The 17435-nt window shown below is 35.1% G+C and overlaps 2 protein-coding genes across 5 annotated transcripts in view; one reads left to right on the forward strand and one right to left on the reverse strand.

Annotated features, from left to right (window-relative positions):
* Positions 1–17435, forward strand: part of LOC148940154 (poly(A) RNA polymerase GLD2-B-like) — a 610602-nt gene that overhangs the window by 141310 nt on the left and 451857 nt on the right. The window lies entirely within an intron of this gene.
* The window catches only part of LOC148940155 (nuclear distribution protein nudE homolog 1-B-like), a 101173-nt gene that overhangs the window by 36727 nt on the left and 47011 nt on the right, over positions 1–17435 (reverse strand). For all 3 annotated transcript variants that reach the window (XR_016143442.1, XM_089105791.1, XM_089105792.1), the window contains exons 4-5: positions 13345–13493; positions 3273–3409 (exon numbers count right to left, since the gene is read on the reverse strand). Coding sequence is in view for 2 of the 3 variants with exons in the window: in XM_089105791.1 (XP_088961917.1) it covers positions 3273–3409; positions 13345–13493 (286 nt within the window). In the remaining variant the exon portion in view is untranslated. The remainder of the gene's footprint in view (positions 1–3272; positions 3410–13344; positions 13494–17435) is intronic.

Raw genomic sequence — 17435 nt, forward strand, 5'->3', positions numbered from 1 at the left:
TCATACGCTCTTGAATTCAGGTTCCGCTTGAATTGTCGCTTCAGGTTCCGTATTGCCGTATCTTCTGCCAGGCGGTGTGAATCCAGAGTGTACAGCTGATTCGCATTCTCTTCGTAGGGATTTCCCCAAGACTCGACACCACTAATAAGAGATCTACAGTCTCCGAGAAAATCCTTTTGAAAAGCTTGTCCCATTTCGTGGTGATTTATACTAGTTTTATTTTTTGTCTGGCTGAATTAATCCAGCATTCGACTTAGCTCCGGTGAGATCAGTAGAAGCCTTTGAAGAGCTTGAAGATTGTTGACCAGCCCACTTAGTCAATTTTTTAACTTCTTGATTAACTTCTTCCAGACTCAGCATACTCAATTTAGCCATGAAAGCTACCCTAAGCGCATCTACTACCTCAGTATACAGAAAAGAGTACGACCCGCGATGATGAAAATGACGATAACTCGGAAACTACTGATCCGATTTCAAAGTTGCAGCATTTTCAATTGTGCAGCATTTTATGAAAGGCATTTTCAGAATCAGCAGACCCGAATCAACCGGAAACGACCCTTCCAACGTCCAAATCCGTCAATTTAAAAAATACACGATTTTCCGCGCGGAAAAAACGCGGAAAAACGAGCTCAGAAAATGTGGTTCTGTCCCCTGTCAGATTTTTTGTATTTTTCTACATATGAGTGCCAATTTTCGTGCTTTTATTATAAAATGCACAAACCTTATGGAAATTGGCGCTTATGTACCTAACTATGAAGGTCATTGTCAATGTCAATCAGTGGCGTCAATACAAGAAAGTGTCGGGGGAGGGGGATGGATATATTTTCAAAATATGGTGAGGGGACGGTTTTGTTGTTTTTCAACTTTTTTTTCAATGAAAATTCGAAAAAAATGCATTTTGCAATGAAAATTCCCTAAAAAGGTTTTCTTAAATTCGGGTGAGAGGGATAAAAAAAAATCTAGGGGGGATATCCCCTCCCAATTGATGCCCTTGATTTCAGTTATAAATCAAAATTGGCAAAAGGGTCTACTTGAAGATTTGCAATTCTTGCGAGAATTTGCAATTCTAGGAGAGCCCAGCCAAGTTCGATTTCCCGTGGATTACAAGAATAAAAAAAAAAAAAAAAAAATAAAATAAATAAAATTGAAAAAAAAATCAGTTTAGATTCCCCGTAGACTATGAGGTTCAAACAAACTGGGAAAAAGGTTCCCCATTATGTAGGCTATGCTTGGGCACGAAAAAACATCGCTTTTATTTCCTACTTGAAGCTCATCGTCAATTTCAATAATAAACTGTAATTAGGGATAAGGCATACCGCAAAGACCGTATATTGCTAGAATCCATATTTAGATAAAACTAAATAGGGCAAGCAGACAAAAATTAAATATTTCCTGAAAGGTAAGCACACATTAAGAAAACATTGATATTTTGATGAATACTTTCCCTGGACGACAATTAAAACCCTTGTAAGTTCCAACAGACTTTAAAAAACGGTCTCCCGCATGTAAAACATCTGATTGGCCAGGGAAAACATCACTGACGATTCCACTTATCAAGTATAAAGTCTTTCAGGTCATTTTCCTGTTAACACTTTATGACTAGGTACTGCCAGTTATCAGGCTTAGTGGCATATATCTCTGCAGAACTGACTAACAGAGATAGTAGTGACTCTGATGAATGTTGGATACAGCTGCAGCAACAAATAGCTAAGATCCCAGACATTGAGGTTATTTTTTAAGGTGGTTTTATTACTCAGGCAGGTTCAAAGAGGAACTAGGTGGTATACAAGGTTCAAAGAGGAACTAGGTGATATACAAGGTTCAAAGAGGAACTAGGTGGTATACAAGTTTAGGCTGGTTTTTTGTATGGATGGAAAATAGTAATAAAAGAAAGCTATTGCAATTCTATAAGTACAATAATTTAGTCAAAACGTAGCCTATAATTTAACATGTTACTCGCATGATGACAAGACGGTTAAACTTACTCACTATTTTATTGCACATCAGATGGACTGGGGGTTGACATAGGGCACTAGAACATACGGGAGTGCCGATATCTTATTAAACAAACAATTTACCACGGTACTATAATTTTTCCTGAAAGATGGCATACTACCATTTTTCGGTGTAAAAACAAAAGATCTAGATAAGGTCATGGCTTAGTAAAAATTCGTCTAGGGCCTTAAATTAGGGACAAAATTACTCAACAGAACCATAAAACTCAAAACAAGCTTAATTCTATTTGCAACTAACCTGAAACTTTATGAAAGTAGCTAATTAAACTAATCTTTATTGATTGTGAAATAGTTGGGGTAAGGTTAGGGTTGAAAATATAGGCTTGTTAAAGAAAGATACAACTATATATTGTATCCTTTCAGAAAGTTTTTTTTTCTTCAATAAAATATAACCGACATTTTATTTGGGCTTTTCTAGCTAAGTTTTATGACTCTTTTGAGCATAACCAACATGTATATAGCTCTAGCACTTATTTTTTTTTTTACAAATTCTTTCAACCGAAATTTGACAGGATATGTGCTTGTTTTGGTATAAGCCTAGGGTTCTATAAGTACATAAGGAAACATGTTAAGAAAACAATTCTTACTTCACAAAATGCAGAATAATCCTAGTTAACATATTTTGCAGGGGGAAAACCTTTATCTTCACTATTTTCCATGCATTTCCAGCTTTTCTATCACATTTTTAGATATTTGTGTCTATTCTCTATGTCTTGAGAATCGTTTATAAGCTAACATCCAACCGCCATCTAACTAATATAATATAAACTAACCTAACTTAACCTAATTTATCAGTATTTGTCTATTAATATGTTTTTGGGAGAAATTATTAGATGGCACTGATGGTTTTTAATTGCATATATAGATAATTTGAAAATGGAAAAATACAGTTGAATTCTTATTTATTTTTCAGAGTTTTGTTAAAAAAAAAAAAAAAAACATTGTACAACAGTAATGAAGTGAAGATACAGCCCCCCCCCCCTACAAAATGTGTTAACTAGGATTATTCTGCATATTAAGAAGCAAGAATTGTTTTCTTAACATGTTTCCTTATGTTCTGGTAAGACCCTAGGCTTACATCCTTGTTTTTATCCAGGGCTTATTACATCCGGAGAAGTTAGACTTAGTTAAATAATTAATCCTTATCATGATGAAAGGTGTTACTAGGAACTACAAACAGCAATTAATATAAACTTTACTTTCAGCTCCATAACATGTTTTAATTTTAAACGGCCAACATACAGGTTATTATCATACCTTTGGATTCGTCTTTTAGCCTCTGTACCATTACAGATAGGGTTTCTTTTTCATCCAACTCAGATTCAAGGAATGCATTTCTTTCAATTGCCTGATTTAACCGGGTTTCAAAGTCCTCCACAGAGGCAACGGCTGCCCTAAAAAAAGACAAAAATTTAGAATCAGAACGTTCCAACCTCTTACTGGGCACGAAGCAGTCAAAATCTTCCAGTTTCAGGCGTCCCTTCTCCCGTCTCAAGAATTCGGTACTTGTCTGTTATCCAGAACACACTCAAGAAGTTTGCTTTGTTTAATCTGGGCAAACCGGGTTGTCTGTCGTGTTTGGTTATAATTAGCTTCCTTTACCATGAAATAAACTAAAATGCAGGTAGACCCCGGCGCCGCGCCGATGAGGGAAGACCGGCGGCGGCGGGGCAAAAAACAGCACGCCGCGCCGCGCCACCGGTAAGATATCGGTGGCCTGCCACTGTTAAGATGTCGGTGGCGCGCCGCTTGCATCATAACTGTTGACCGCAAACATTAGTGTTTTCATCAGTCTTTCTCAAATCAAAGCTTAAATTTTCAACAGATTCGAGCCTATTCATGAGTTCAAAAATTAACAAGTCGCTGGCTGGAAACTGGTCTTCTTCGTTATTCGTCGAGAGAAGCAGAAACCTGGTAGAAAAGAAATGGATGTGGCGTTTCAGAACCCTTGCATAAAACGAGTAGTTGAAGTATCTATTAGCTATGTATTCTTAACATAAATAATTATTAAAATTAGTAGTTTTTTTCATCGAGCATTACTGCATACAAAACTTCAATTACCGTATCACAAAATTCGTCAGTTCTTTAGGTAAAAACTTTGAATATAAATTTTAACTTAGAAGCTTAATTTTTTCATAATGCCCTTTGCCTATATCTGTTTTGTCACATTTAAAACAGTTGAAATGGGCGACTTTTATATTGATTTTTTTTTTTTTTTTGCTCTTTTGGATTCCTAAGAAGCCTTCTTGTATTAAAAACTTGTTTTTGATTACAATTTAAAAAAAATGAATTTTTAAGTTTTTTTTGGCTTATTTAAAGAATATATGTCATGTAGGCTAAGGCTGAACTGCTGCTTTTTTATCTCTTTTGGATATTATTCGTTTTTTCTTTTGGGGATTCATTCCAAATTATAAACTGATAAATACCTAATATCAGTCAAATTATAAACTGCATCTAAAAGGAGTAAATCAATCAAATTGGAAAATACCTGATGAACACTTCACATGAGAACACTTCAATAACAATGACACAAAAAACACTTGATAGTTTATTGGCTATGAAGAAAAATGAAGTGCCAGCTATTTTCTTAGGTAAAAAATAAACTTCACCCGTATGTGCCTGCCTCTTACCAGTTAGTTACAATATTTGTTCCTTTCTTCCACCACTGTAATCTAGTATACAAATGGAGAATATTAATTGAACAAAGCATTAAACGGTAAAGTAATATATATAGAAATATACGACCATATATTACTAATAGAATTATTTTTCTACGGGTAAAGGCTTCGGCTAGTTACCAAAGGCGCAGGGGTTCAATTCCCATACCAATAGTAATTTTTTTTTTACCGTTTTCCTTCCTTATCCATAGTTGTGGGGTATGGCTCCATATTTTCGTTCAACCTAGGTTAATATGTTTAAAAATAACCATCAGGAAGCATGGTAATTAATGATAGCTTCCATCATTATCATAGCAAGGGTCTTGCTAATCAGTTTATGATTCGTATGAAAGATCCAACCCTACGTAAGCTTAGAAGCCACACATCAGGCGTTTTAGGAGAAACCAAGCTCAGTCTTTAGTGAATAAATTAGACTTCTGAAAAATAAAGTTTGATTTCACCTAAACACCTACTATTCCGGGTGCCACGCTTGGCTATCTCGCTTATTTCAAGATGGGGGTACGACGTAATGGGGTTATTATGAAACATATACTAAAAGATAGCATAAAAAACGCTGATTCCGAAAATAAAAACGGCACTTTAAAACAAGAAGGGGAAGTCTATTAAATTTGGATTTGAACTTCAGATTTCCCGAAAAGTGCTATATAGCGAGCAAAAGCCGCAAAAGCCGGTTTCAGACGTCATTTTCCGGTATCCTTTGTGTTGTTTTGACTGCTGTTGTTTTAGTGTCAAGACCGAATCAAGACAAGAGACTGAATTGAATGGTATGTGTATTTCTTGGCTATCTCATCAGGGTCCTATATTCCAAATTAACCAAATTGCGAGCAGACTTAGTATTGACTGGGTAATTTGGCGGCAGTGCCCAATGTTGCAAATATTTTTTAGCTAAGCTTTGATAATTGATAGCTTTTAAGATATAGTAGGTGGAATATAGCTACACAGGTAGTAATTATTTAGAGCTATACAAAGGACGGTATTGTTTAGTCTAGATGTTGCTACATGGCTTCCTTGATTTTTTTTTTCATGGACCTTAGAGTTTCCAGTCTTACTAGTTTCCCATTCTCTTGGCCAATATCTATCTGCCAACTAAATTGCTATATGTGATGATACTCCACGAATTCAGCGTGTATTCCTGCAAGGGCTTTCCTGTGCCCTAATGAAAATCCATTCCCACAGGGATAGCTTTGGGAAGCTTGAATGGACAGTCTTTAGGGACAATTGACTCCTACTGCCAAATAATGGGTTGTGATGGGAGCAGCAGCATCCCGGGGGTGGGGAGGGGTGTGTTACTCCTAAGTTTTTGACCATTTAGTAAATTTTTCATCAAATTGTTACTTATTTGTTGTTTATTTTCGTCCATTTCCAAATTTGGTAGATCTTGTAGTTCCGCCAACTTTGGTTGTGATTTAACATATTTATTTGGCTAATCATTTTGTAATATCAGGGTAATTTAAGCTTTTGTTATCACAAAAAAGTATAAAAAAGAAAACTCCAAGGGAAAAAGATGCTTCGTAGTGCTAAATTAAAAAATTCTGCTGCTTCGTGGCATACTGACATTTAATCTTAATCACTTAAAAGACGGAAATGACAGCTCTGAAATCCTAGATTTGAAAATTCTCTTCTATTGTGAAATTGACTGTCCTTAATGGTCATCAGAAAATTCTTGGTGCTTCACGGCATAACATTGCTTTCTAAGGCTATTTTCTTTCCTTACATTTTCGTTCCTAATAATTTTCTTTCCTTATTTTCTGAGAAGCAAAGACAAAGAAAAATGTATGAACTAGCTGTAAATCCCATAATGTCTTAGGCACTTCATACAAGAAAATGCTATTTTCGGATCGTTCATTTAGTCTGTTTATTAATAAATAAACAAAAAACAAAAGATAGTTTCTAATAATTATTTCTATTATTTGCTTCTCTAAAATGTGTATCCAAGAGGCAAATACAAGGCATATTCACTTTCTAGTGATGTATTTTAAAATTAGTGCCGCTTCGCGGTAGAAACTACTCTTTCCTAACAATTTTTTCTCCCAAAAAAGTAAAGTTTTATTATTTCAGACGACTTTTTCCATTATATAGTTGACATAGTTGTGATTTTGACAGTATGCATTCGTCACACACACACACCCTCCATAGAAAAGTAGTAATGACGCCGATACGTCAGTTTGAAAAACTGAAAATGCAGGAAAAGAGTCCTCTGTAACTGGGACTCAATCATGCTTGATTATAAAGTAATGCAAATCTTATAGAATGTATGTTTGACCTTTTGACCGGTACTGACCACAAAGTCCTTGCTTTTCCAGTGTGCCTATCCGGAGGATTTTCAGGTATAACTGGAGTAGTTCAACTGCTTCCAGGTAACCTGATTGTAAACCGCGAGTGATTTGCCAATGAACTGATCAGCATACACGAAGAAGCGGATACCCGTGTCGCTCTTCATACGGGTTTCTATGCCAGGACGGGATGCAAGGATGTAATCGTGGAAGCAAATGACACAGACATTGTGGTCATCTTGCTTCAGTCTTTAAAGACGATTGAAAAGCAAGGCCAGGCCCTCCCTAATGTTTTGGTTCGTTGGCGGGACAAATTCATTTCAATCACTGAACTTGGAAATAGACTCCCACCGTCTCTAGTGAATTCAATAGCGTTTTTGCACTGTTTCACCTGATGTGATATTGTGAGCTTCATTTTCTCCAAAGAAAAAAAGACGATCCTTGGAGCAGCTGTGCCGTGGTTACCTCGAATACCCGCTCTTACTGAGCAGATTTTAGAACAAATCGACCAAATAGTAGAGCTTGAGGAAAATATTATCAAGCTGTGTTGCGAGATTTTTATCGCCTCATACAGGAAATCAGAAGAATTTTCGTGTTTGAATGACCTCCACGTTCACTTGTTCCCTCGCCGGAAAACGCTGAAGAGCCTGCCTCCAACCGACGACTCTTTTGCCTTATATGTGAAAAGGTGCATTTACCAGTGGTCCATTATGCTGCAGGCCCTTATGCCCTGCCCCTCGTACCTTTCTCCGCTATATTTTGGGTGGGAGATGAAGAACAGATGCATGGTACCTATTAAATCAACCCTTCCTGCTTGGCCATCCACTGATCAGAAAACTTTGCCATATTGCAAGTGTAAATCTTGTGGACAAAAATGTCCATGTTCAAGTAGAGGTTGCGATATTTTGTTCTCTTGTTGTGGGAGGTACTGCGTGGCTGAGGCTAATTCAGACGAGGAATAATTGTGTGTGGCTTGAAATTCAGGGATACTAGGAAAAAAAACCGTAATGAATTTGGGAATGTGAGTATTAAATAAATAGTGTTAATTCTGACTTTATTTAGTTTCTTAACCTGCGTCATTGCTGCCATTTTTTCCAACTAATTGTATTAGTTTTTTATGAAGACATTCTATGGCCTCTAGGCATTTCTATCTCGTATTTAAGCGTAAAATTGCACCTCAAACTTTGTGGAAGATGCATTTTCTTGCACGAAACACCAAAATATAATAAAATGTCAAGTTCCGGAGTAAGTTCCGACGGTATTTTTCGAATCAGCATGTTCGATTTAGGGGGGGGGTAGGCTAATTCTCGTTCCTTCCCCATTCCGTCGCGGTATGTTTCACACTGTCAACACCTTGCGCCCGGACTATAGTACATTTTTTGCAATCCAAAGCAATAAAGAATACTTTTTTAAATGAAGAAAATTTTTAAATACTTTTTAAATAATTTTTTAAATACTTTTTTAAATGAAGAAACAAAAAGGCGTTTTTCTAAATCTAGGGGGAGAGCCTTTTTTATTCTTCGCTGGAAATACCAAAAAAAAATATTTTCCAAAATCCAAAAACCTGCCTAATTTGCGCTCCTAAAGAATACCAGCTAATAAAATAATCAATAGTCAAATATTTAGCAAAGCCAAATAGTTTTAAGCATGATCGGAAGATGAAATGTTCCACAGTATAGGAGGCAAACTAGACCAAAGGGCCAGCGAGGTTCGTAGCAATAGTAGCACATATAGACTGTTCTTAAAATATAAAATTTTCCCCGTGATTCATTTCATAAATTTTGCCAATCTTGCTGGGTCATTCCTCATGGAATAACTTCCAGCATGCGTGAAGGAAAAATGATGAAAGCAGTATGTCCAAACAGAAAGATTCACGTCTAGCCGGATTCTAGTTAATCATAGGCAATTTAGATGGCAATTACTCAAAACATCTCAAAGTTACATCGGGTAATTTACGGCACCCATAATCAAGGGCAATCATAGTTGCGTCGCAACAACCCAGCAGAGAACCAACTAGCCCATAGTAACCGAAAATTTAAAAGCGCGTCTTGAATAAAATAGTCAGGTGAGGATGAATCGCCATTTGAATCTGGTTATGGAATGGTAATTATTATGTCAATTAATCTTAATGATAAAAGTATAGTGCGAAAACAAATTTATGGGAGTTTCAAAAGATGAACACCTCGGAAACCTGAAACACCTCGGAAATGAAGTCAAACAGAAATAAAAAGTACACCATTGACATCAACAATGTCAAAAACCCTAAACTATTTCAATTTTTTTAGGATTGAATTTTTTTCTTTTAGTCGGTTACTATTAGCACGAACCGCTCTTTACTAAAGTGTGCTACATGCATTTATTCTAAAAGTTTGAAAACATTTTATCAACCGGATTTTGTCATCAAAATGTCTGTGTTTGACGTTTATTTTAACTTTAGCACAATGAGCAGGTGCCATAACATAGATTTGTGAAAACAGAACATTACAAGTTTTATTATTTATTCCAAACCTAATAAACAGCAGATACCATATACAACGGATAACAACAAATGAAAACGGAAAACAGAAAAGAAAACAAACTTTAGTTTACTTTTTCCATTGTAGATTTTTTTTTTCGTATTGATAATGGGTAATGATTATTGATATTGTTATTTATTATTGTGATGATTATTAATATTGATGATTTATTGTTAGTAACGATATTTCGTAATAATTTTTGTCCTTCATATTCTAAATTAATCCGCAGTGTCGTCTATAAGGGTTGTTTACGGGTTATACAGAGAAAAAATAATAATAAATAAATAGAAACTCCATTTAATTAAATAACAAATAATGACAGGTTTATATATATGTTACCGTGAATGTTCGATATTCGTGAATGTCGACATTCACTGGTTAATGTCCGAAATACCTTTTTTCTCCTTGGATTTAATCAGCGTTGTCAGTCAACTTTTTCAATTTAATGCAAAGTTTGATAATGAGAGGTTAGGGTAGAGTAGGTATGGTTAGCTTAGGCTTTTAACCCATTTCTGATATTCAAAACCAAATTTTTCCTAACCTAACCTAAACAAACATAATCTAACCTAACCTAACTTTAACTTTTACCATCATAGCTTGTAAAAGGCTGAAAAAGCTGAATTGCAAAACTAATTGAATCTAAACAGAGAAAAAGGAATTTCGGACGTTCACCGGTGAATATCGACAAAAACTTTAGAAAAGTCATAAAAAAAGATCTATACAGATTTTGCTACTTTTTGATGAATGAAACAAAATTTGGGGGTGGGGATAGAAGGGGTTCAAACACGGCACCCCACCTCCTGGATAGGGCCATGGTTCACTATATTTCTATAAATGTTTTTAATTAATGAAATTACATCTTCATCAGGGCCAACTACTCTAAACCACAAAACCATTATTGAAAACCGAACCCAAGGAGGGAGACCAAAGATGTATTTATAAAATCTGAAGAAGCAGGAACGAATTGTTTCATGTTTTTTTTAACAACTTGCAAAAGATAGCAACTTGCAGAATATGGTGACGGGCGAATGAATTGAAAATAGATGCAGGAAAATACCAGTGGTAAGAGCAATTTTGCAATGAATATAGATGCATATACAGCAAGAATTCTACTAGAGACATGTCTTATCAGGAGTTGACAGGCGTAGGAAAGAACTGAATGAACTGGAAGGCACCGATATGTGATACATTCTACAGATTGAACCAGAGGAACCAATGGTTATAGGCCAGGCGGGGTTGGTGGAATTCACTGCTGTTCAAGGGCTTAAGTCATTTTAATTTATTTTCAGAATGACCAGGGCTAGCCATGGACAATGGCAAAGTATCTGGAAATTTCGTTATATATATAAAAAAAAAAAAAAATCCCAGTATAAAGTAAATGTAATGTTTCATTTAAGTGTTTTTTCCAAGTGTTAAGTGTTTTTTTTTTTCAATGACTGTTTTTCCAAGTATTTAATACTATTATTAGGTTAATGTAGTGTTTCATTTTAGTGTTTTATAATGATCGCTGATCAAAGTTTGTGTCATTTTTCCCTTTCATTTATGTTATTTTACTGTGTTCATGGCCGTATATTTGGCTTTAAAATACAATTATATATCTATCTATCTAATATGCAGAATAATTGTACCAAACACATTTTGCATGCAGACCCGCTATACTTTATCCCCCCCGTAATTTGCGAATCTATAGCCCAAATTTATTTCTATAGTAACGAAGAAACTAACGAAAAAATCGGTTTATTCTCGAATTTTACACAGCATAAACTTGAGTGAGTGGACATAATACACAAGTACCAAAATTCCTTACCCCTACGGGAATTAATAAAATAAAACTCAAATAAAATTCTCAGATTTGGAAAGCCTTATTTTCCATGGGGGAAGGGTATTTTCCGCGGGTGGGTATTTTCTGCGGGGGGTATTTTCTGCGGGGAGTATTTTCCGCGGGGGGATATTTTCCGCAGGGGGGGCGGGGTAAACGCCCGCCATCAGTGGCCAATATCATAATTATAAGGATAATTATATAAATGTTCTACATTCAAAAGTCTTTTGTCACCTTCACCTTTTTAAACATAATTGGAGTTACTAAACAGTTTCGGTAATTATTTATGGACTTCATTTTGTCAACCAAAAGGTCCTTCGTTGGCGCTCAATTTCAATTTCGACTTCTAACAGGAGGGCACAGACCCCTTTTAATAATTGTGAAAAAAGTATCGTCAAGATTCTATCACTTAAGTACTTTTGGTACTAGGTAATTAAGTACTACCAAAATGCTAAGTACTTAAGGTACTTAAATATCTTTTCCCATATCAACCAATCGCGAAATATTCATCAAAACAGAAACTTATGTGTATACCCCCCCCCCCAAGCAAAGAACAAACCAACTTAAAAGTACCGTTATCATAGCACCAATACAGTTGCATAACAGAGTGATAAAAAAGTGTAGTCAAGGTGCAATGAACGTTTATTGATACGATATGATTGTACCAAACACATTTAAGTGTTAAGGTACTAAGTACTTAAGGTACTTAAATCTCTTTTCCCATATCAACCAATCGCGAAATATTCATCAAAACAGAAACTTATGTGTATACCCCCCCCCCAAGCAAAGAACAAACCAACTTAAAAGTACCGTTATCATAGCACCAATACAGTTGCATAACAGAGTGATAAAAAAGTGTAGTCAAGGTGCAATGAACGTTTATTGATACGATATGAATCTTATTCAAGCATTGAACAAACACACACCTGTTGCATTTAAATTCTTAAGCCACATCATTCCACAAAAGTTGTACAGAAACTAACAAAGACAATATGAAAGTTGTATTTTTAACACCAACTGAATAAATATGTTTTATAAGGCCTCTAGTTGAATGACAATAAGTTAAAAAAAATGATTTGGAGAATAAGAGGTATGGGTAATAGAATACCGGTAACGGTACAGAATTGGCCACAACCTAGTAAAGGTTAAATTTTGGCGCATTGTACCCAAAAATTAAACTAACCAACAGTAGTTCAAATCAACGGTAACTTGTCATTACGAAATTTTTTGGGGGTAAATTTTTTGAAAAACTCTGAAACCCCTCAAACATTATGACAAATTGAAGTAAAGAAATACATGATTGGAACCATCATCGTCAAAAAAAAACTTCGAAAGGAGATTCAGTCCCTTTCTCGAAAACCAAGGAAATTACATTTTCGTATGTGTAAAATTACATTTTACATTTACTGATGCATATTTATATATATATATATATATATATATATATATATATATATATATATATATATATATATATATATATATATATATATATATATATATATAAATATATATATATATATATATATATATATATATATATATATATATATATATATATATATATATATATATATATATATATATATATATATATATATATATATATATATATATTTGCTTAGACAGATTACTGGAAAACTGTAGAAAAATAAACAGAAACATATGAAAGCTATTGTTGATATTCACGTGGTTTTTGAATATTGGCACTGATAGGTTCGTTTCTAAAACTTTCACCTCTGTTTTCCCCAATGAATACGCCGGCAATCGCGTATGACGTGCGTTGGACCTTCAACCAGACTAACACAAGCTCTTACCCAGGCTACTCGTACCATAGTCCATATGCGCTAGCCTACTGGTTCTTCTGAGTTGCAAGGGAGTTGAGATACATATGGACTTGAACTGGGTGGAGTTAAATGGCGTTGATTTGCAATGCAACCAATGCTATTAAATTTACAAAATACTTGTGGCTAGAATTTTTATTATGTCATTTCTTTTTAAACATCTATAATTTCTAGCTATAAATCTATTTTCCAAAATTACCTGTTTTGTCTTTCGAGATCATCGTTTTCTTGTTCAAGTTCCCTAACATAGCTGACTAGCTCGTCACGCATTCGACGGATCTCATCCAACTCAGACTGCAGCCCGTCGATTTGACCATTATATTCGACTACCAAATTTTCAATCTTCTCCTGAAATACAGAAACAAGTGAAGTTGCAATATTGTGTGCCACAAAACAAACAACGTAGACAAAACCTTATATAGCGCTTCACAGCCACTACTCCGCCCCTTAAAAAAAAAAGAAATAGATTTGAGTCTCAATTTTGAGATTAAACTTAAGAAAGGAGAGAATAAAAGAGAAAGCGAGACAGAGAGAGAAAAGATATATATATATATATATATATATATATATATATATATATATATATATATATATATATATATATATATATATATATATATATATATATATATATATATATATATATATATATATATGATTGAACAACATCAATATGCAATGTGTAAATCTAAATAACTTCTATCTTAAACACAGACAAATTACGTTTTTTAGACCCAAATATTTGATACTTGGACATTTTTTTCTAGTATTTTTATAAAAGATTTTTTTTAGGGAAGGGGGTGGGGTCTTGATTGGTTTTCGGGAGGAATTCTCCTCTTTTGTGTAGCTATGCATTTTTAACATCATTGTCCATATAGGAAAGACAAAAAAATTATTTAGTTGCATCGCTTGTAATTTTTGTTGTAATGTCTATTTTACTTGCATTAGTACATATTACCCTTCTAAACTACGGTTAGTAAAATTATAAATTGTACCTTTACAGAACAAAGTTGAGTTGAAAGTGCGCGGGAATTTGTTTTGGTGGGGCATAGCTTCAAAAAAGTCACAACACGAGTAGGTCAATTAGGTCTATAAAAAACAAAAAAAAAACTATAGTAAGATCTCCAGAGTTCCAAAGGGAGGACACGGGCCCGAAGGCCACCCCTACTTACATGTTAATTGGGGAGGGAATTATGGACCTGTTCAAGTATTAACAACTAAGACATTCCAAATTACGTCCTAAATTATCATACGATATAAATGTAAATGAACGGAGTATAGGCCTACGTACCAAAATACATCCTGCTAGGCGAAATACCAGCGTAAATTTGTTTAATGAGTTGCTAATTTGTATATTTACCTCAAAAGCACACACACTATTCGAATATTAAGGACTGAGAAATCTATGCCAATTGTAAACAATATATGCCAAGCCTTAAAAATCTCACGGTACAAATTTACTCAAGTAGTTAACCCACTAATGAAAGATCATGAACTTAGAATCAAAAGAAACAAAAATATTTTAAGTGAAAGAGAAAATGAACGAAGTTGTTCGTCTGTTAAAATCATTCATGGCATTATGCAAGGTCACAGATCAATAACTTAACACAGTAGGCTAAGTAATTAATCAAGATGAGATGGTTTCTTTGAAAGTCAAAACAGTATAAATACAAAGTTCAAGACAGGGCGGGAGGGGCTATAGCCCCACTGTGATTACTGAAGAGGGGCAGAGGCGAATCTCCAGCGTTTTTATTGGGTGGGCAAGAGGGGTCCATATCCAGATAGTCAAGGGGCATAAAATATATAATAATTTTTTCTCCACATTATTGGGGGAGGGGCAACTGCCCCCGCCCCAAACCCCTCCCCTGAAGAGAGGTATCATTATGTATGTAACTTTGTGAATAACGTGACACGGCAAAAGGTTAATTGAGATGAAACAATTTCTTTGAGAGTTGAAACAGAATAAAGACGAAGTTTAAGACAAGGTTAGAGGGGCTACAGTCCCACAGTGATTTCTGGAGAAGTCCTTAACTTTGAAAGATCTCGTTAACCTTTGTAGCTTTGTCAGTAATTTTACACGGTAAGAGATTGATATGATTAACAATTCCTTTGAATGTTGGAACAGCAGAAGGGTGAGGTTTAAGACACGATGGAAGGGGCTACAACTCAATTGTGATGTCTGAAGAGATTCTAAACTTTGCAAGATCACATTAACGTTTGTAATTTTGTCAGCAATTTTACACTGTAAAAGATTATTCGAAATGAAAAACATTGTGCGAGAACTGAAACAGCATTTAAGGGCGAAGTTTACTACAGGACGGGAGGGGCTATAGCCCCACTGTGATTTTGAAAAGGGCCTCAAATTCGATAAATCAGAGTAGTATTTATAACTTTGTGATCAATTTTACATGGTAATAGACTAATCGAGATGAAACAATTTCTTTGAGAGTTGGAACAGCAGAAGGACGAAGTTTAAGACAAGGCAGAAAGGGTTATAGCAAAATTGCGACTTTCGACTTTGAAAAAGCGCCATAATTTTTGCAGCTTTGTTAGCTTCCTAATGAAAGTTGGGCTTAAGGAGGGGCATGAAGATGTTTTCCAGAGAAATTGCCTACGGATTGTTTTGGGTATCCAACAGATTGGTCGTAGCCTATCTCAAATAGTAGGCTGTACGGAAAGTGTGGCTCTATCCTGCTTTCCAGGGCTATAATGAGAGACAGGTTGAGATGACAAGGGCACGTGCTGCGGATGAAGGATAACAGATTGCCAAAGATTTTACTTGTCAGCCAACCGTCTAGGACAAACGAAAAGCAGATCGTCACCGGTTGGGTTGGGAGGATGTGTGAAGAAAAAAAATTAAGGAAAAGGGGGTTTTCAATAGAGAGATTTAAGAAGGAAAATAAGTTGAATAGGCTGGGATGGAGGGAGGGTGCATAGCTGTTGGCCTCAGACGGCTTGGTGCCGCGGTGAGTTGGTAGTAGTAGTCGTCAAATTTGGCTTTGAACACCCTTTGACATTACTAAATACTTCAAAACCCTAGCACCTCTTGTTCCTCCGACAACAAGCTTTTAGCTTAATGCTTTATGGTCTGATGAATAAATATCTATCTGAACCAGATGATCATCTTACCTTTAGTCACATAGAAAAACAACATTTGATGCTTTTTCTGACTTTGAAAAGTAGCAAGATCTTCAATGCAGAATGAAACCTATCACAAAAGTTAGGCAAGAAAATAATTTGACACTCGCTAATTTGAATCTTTCAATAATTTGATTTATCCCTAATCCCTTGAAAAACATTTAAAAAAATTGAAAAGTCTACGGATTAACACCGATTCTTGAATATAAAGGTCCTTGCAACTACCCTGCGCCAGCTGGGATAGTGTCCCGGGGTTGAAATGCCAAGCAGAGACCCAACTGTCAATGATTTGAAGTTGAAACTTATTTTAATGCACGAGCCTGTCGTTTACTTACATGATTGAGATATGAATTCACGATCCCCTTTCAAATATTAAAGTATGTTATACATTATGATGGGTTTATGTTTTTGGAATCTTTAAACATTAGAAGAGACATTAGAAACATTAGAAAATGCGTCATATTCATAAGTGAAAAAACGTACGTGTTACAAACTGTGGGAAATGAACAGTAAAAAAGAAAGACGTCACCAAGCAGGTCGGGATTCTTCCACCAAGTTGTCGATGATTGTGTTAAAAAGAATATCGCGTCTCGGAAAAAAGAAAAAACTCACGCCATGGTGAATTCCTCTATCTCGGGGAGCGCTTACTTAAGTGGATTCGTCAGTACAAAGGATAAAATCAACCGGTGGGCAGTTTCATGTTCAAGGAAAAAGCTAGTTTTTGGCTCTCTTCAATTTCACAGGACAATCCTTAATAAATGTCCCTAGCTTAAAAGAAAATAGCCGGTTTGTTTTCAAAAGAAATATTTGAATATGAATTTTAGATTTACCTTATATAAGTTTGAATTAACAATAGCACATATATTGTAAATATGCCGAATTTCAAAAGAACTACCCTGTTTATTTGAATGGTTTCTTCCTTTCCTTTTAGTTATTTGAACTCCTGCTATTTTTAACTCTTGACAATTACATTCTTTTCTCTAACCCCTTGGATTTCAAATAACTAAGAATTTACTAGGCTATATATATTTACTATAATAATCGCCTTCAAATTACTATATGTATTTTAATAACTGCCTTGTGAGACAAATGATGAAAATGATTAATCAATTTTATCCAAATACAAAACTGAGTTGGGACTCCAAGACAAAG

Source organism: Artemia sp. Qi Xiang Cuo, chromosome 20 (assembly GCF_049724085.1).
Source record: "Artemia sp. Qi Xiang Cuo chromosome 20, ASM4972408v1, whole genome shotgun sequence".
NCBI classification, from domain to species: domain Eukaryota; kingdom Metazoa; phylum Arthropoda; class Branchiopoda; order Anostraca; family Artemiidae; genus Artemia; species Artemia sp. Qi Xiang Cuo.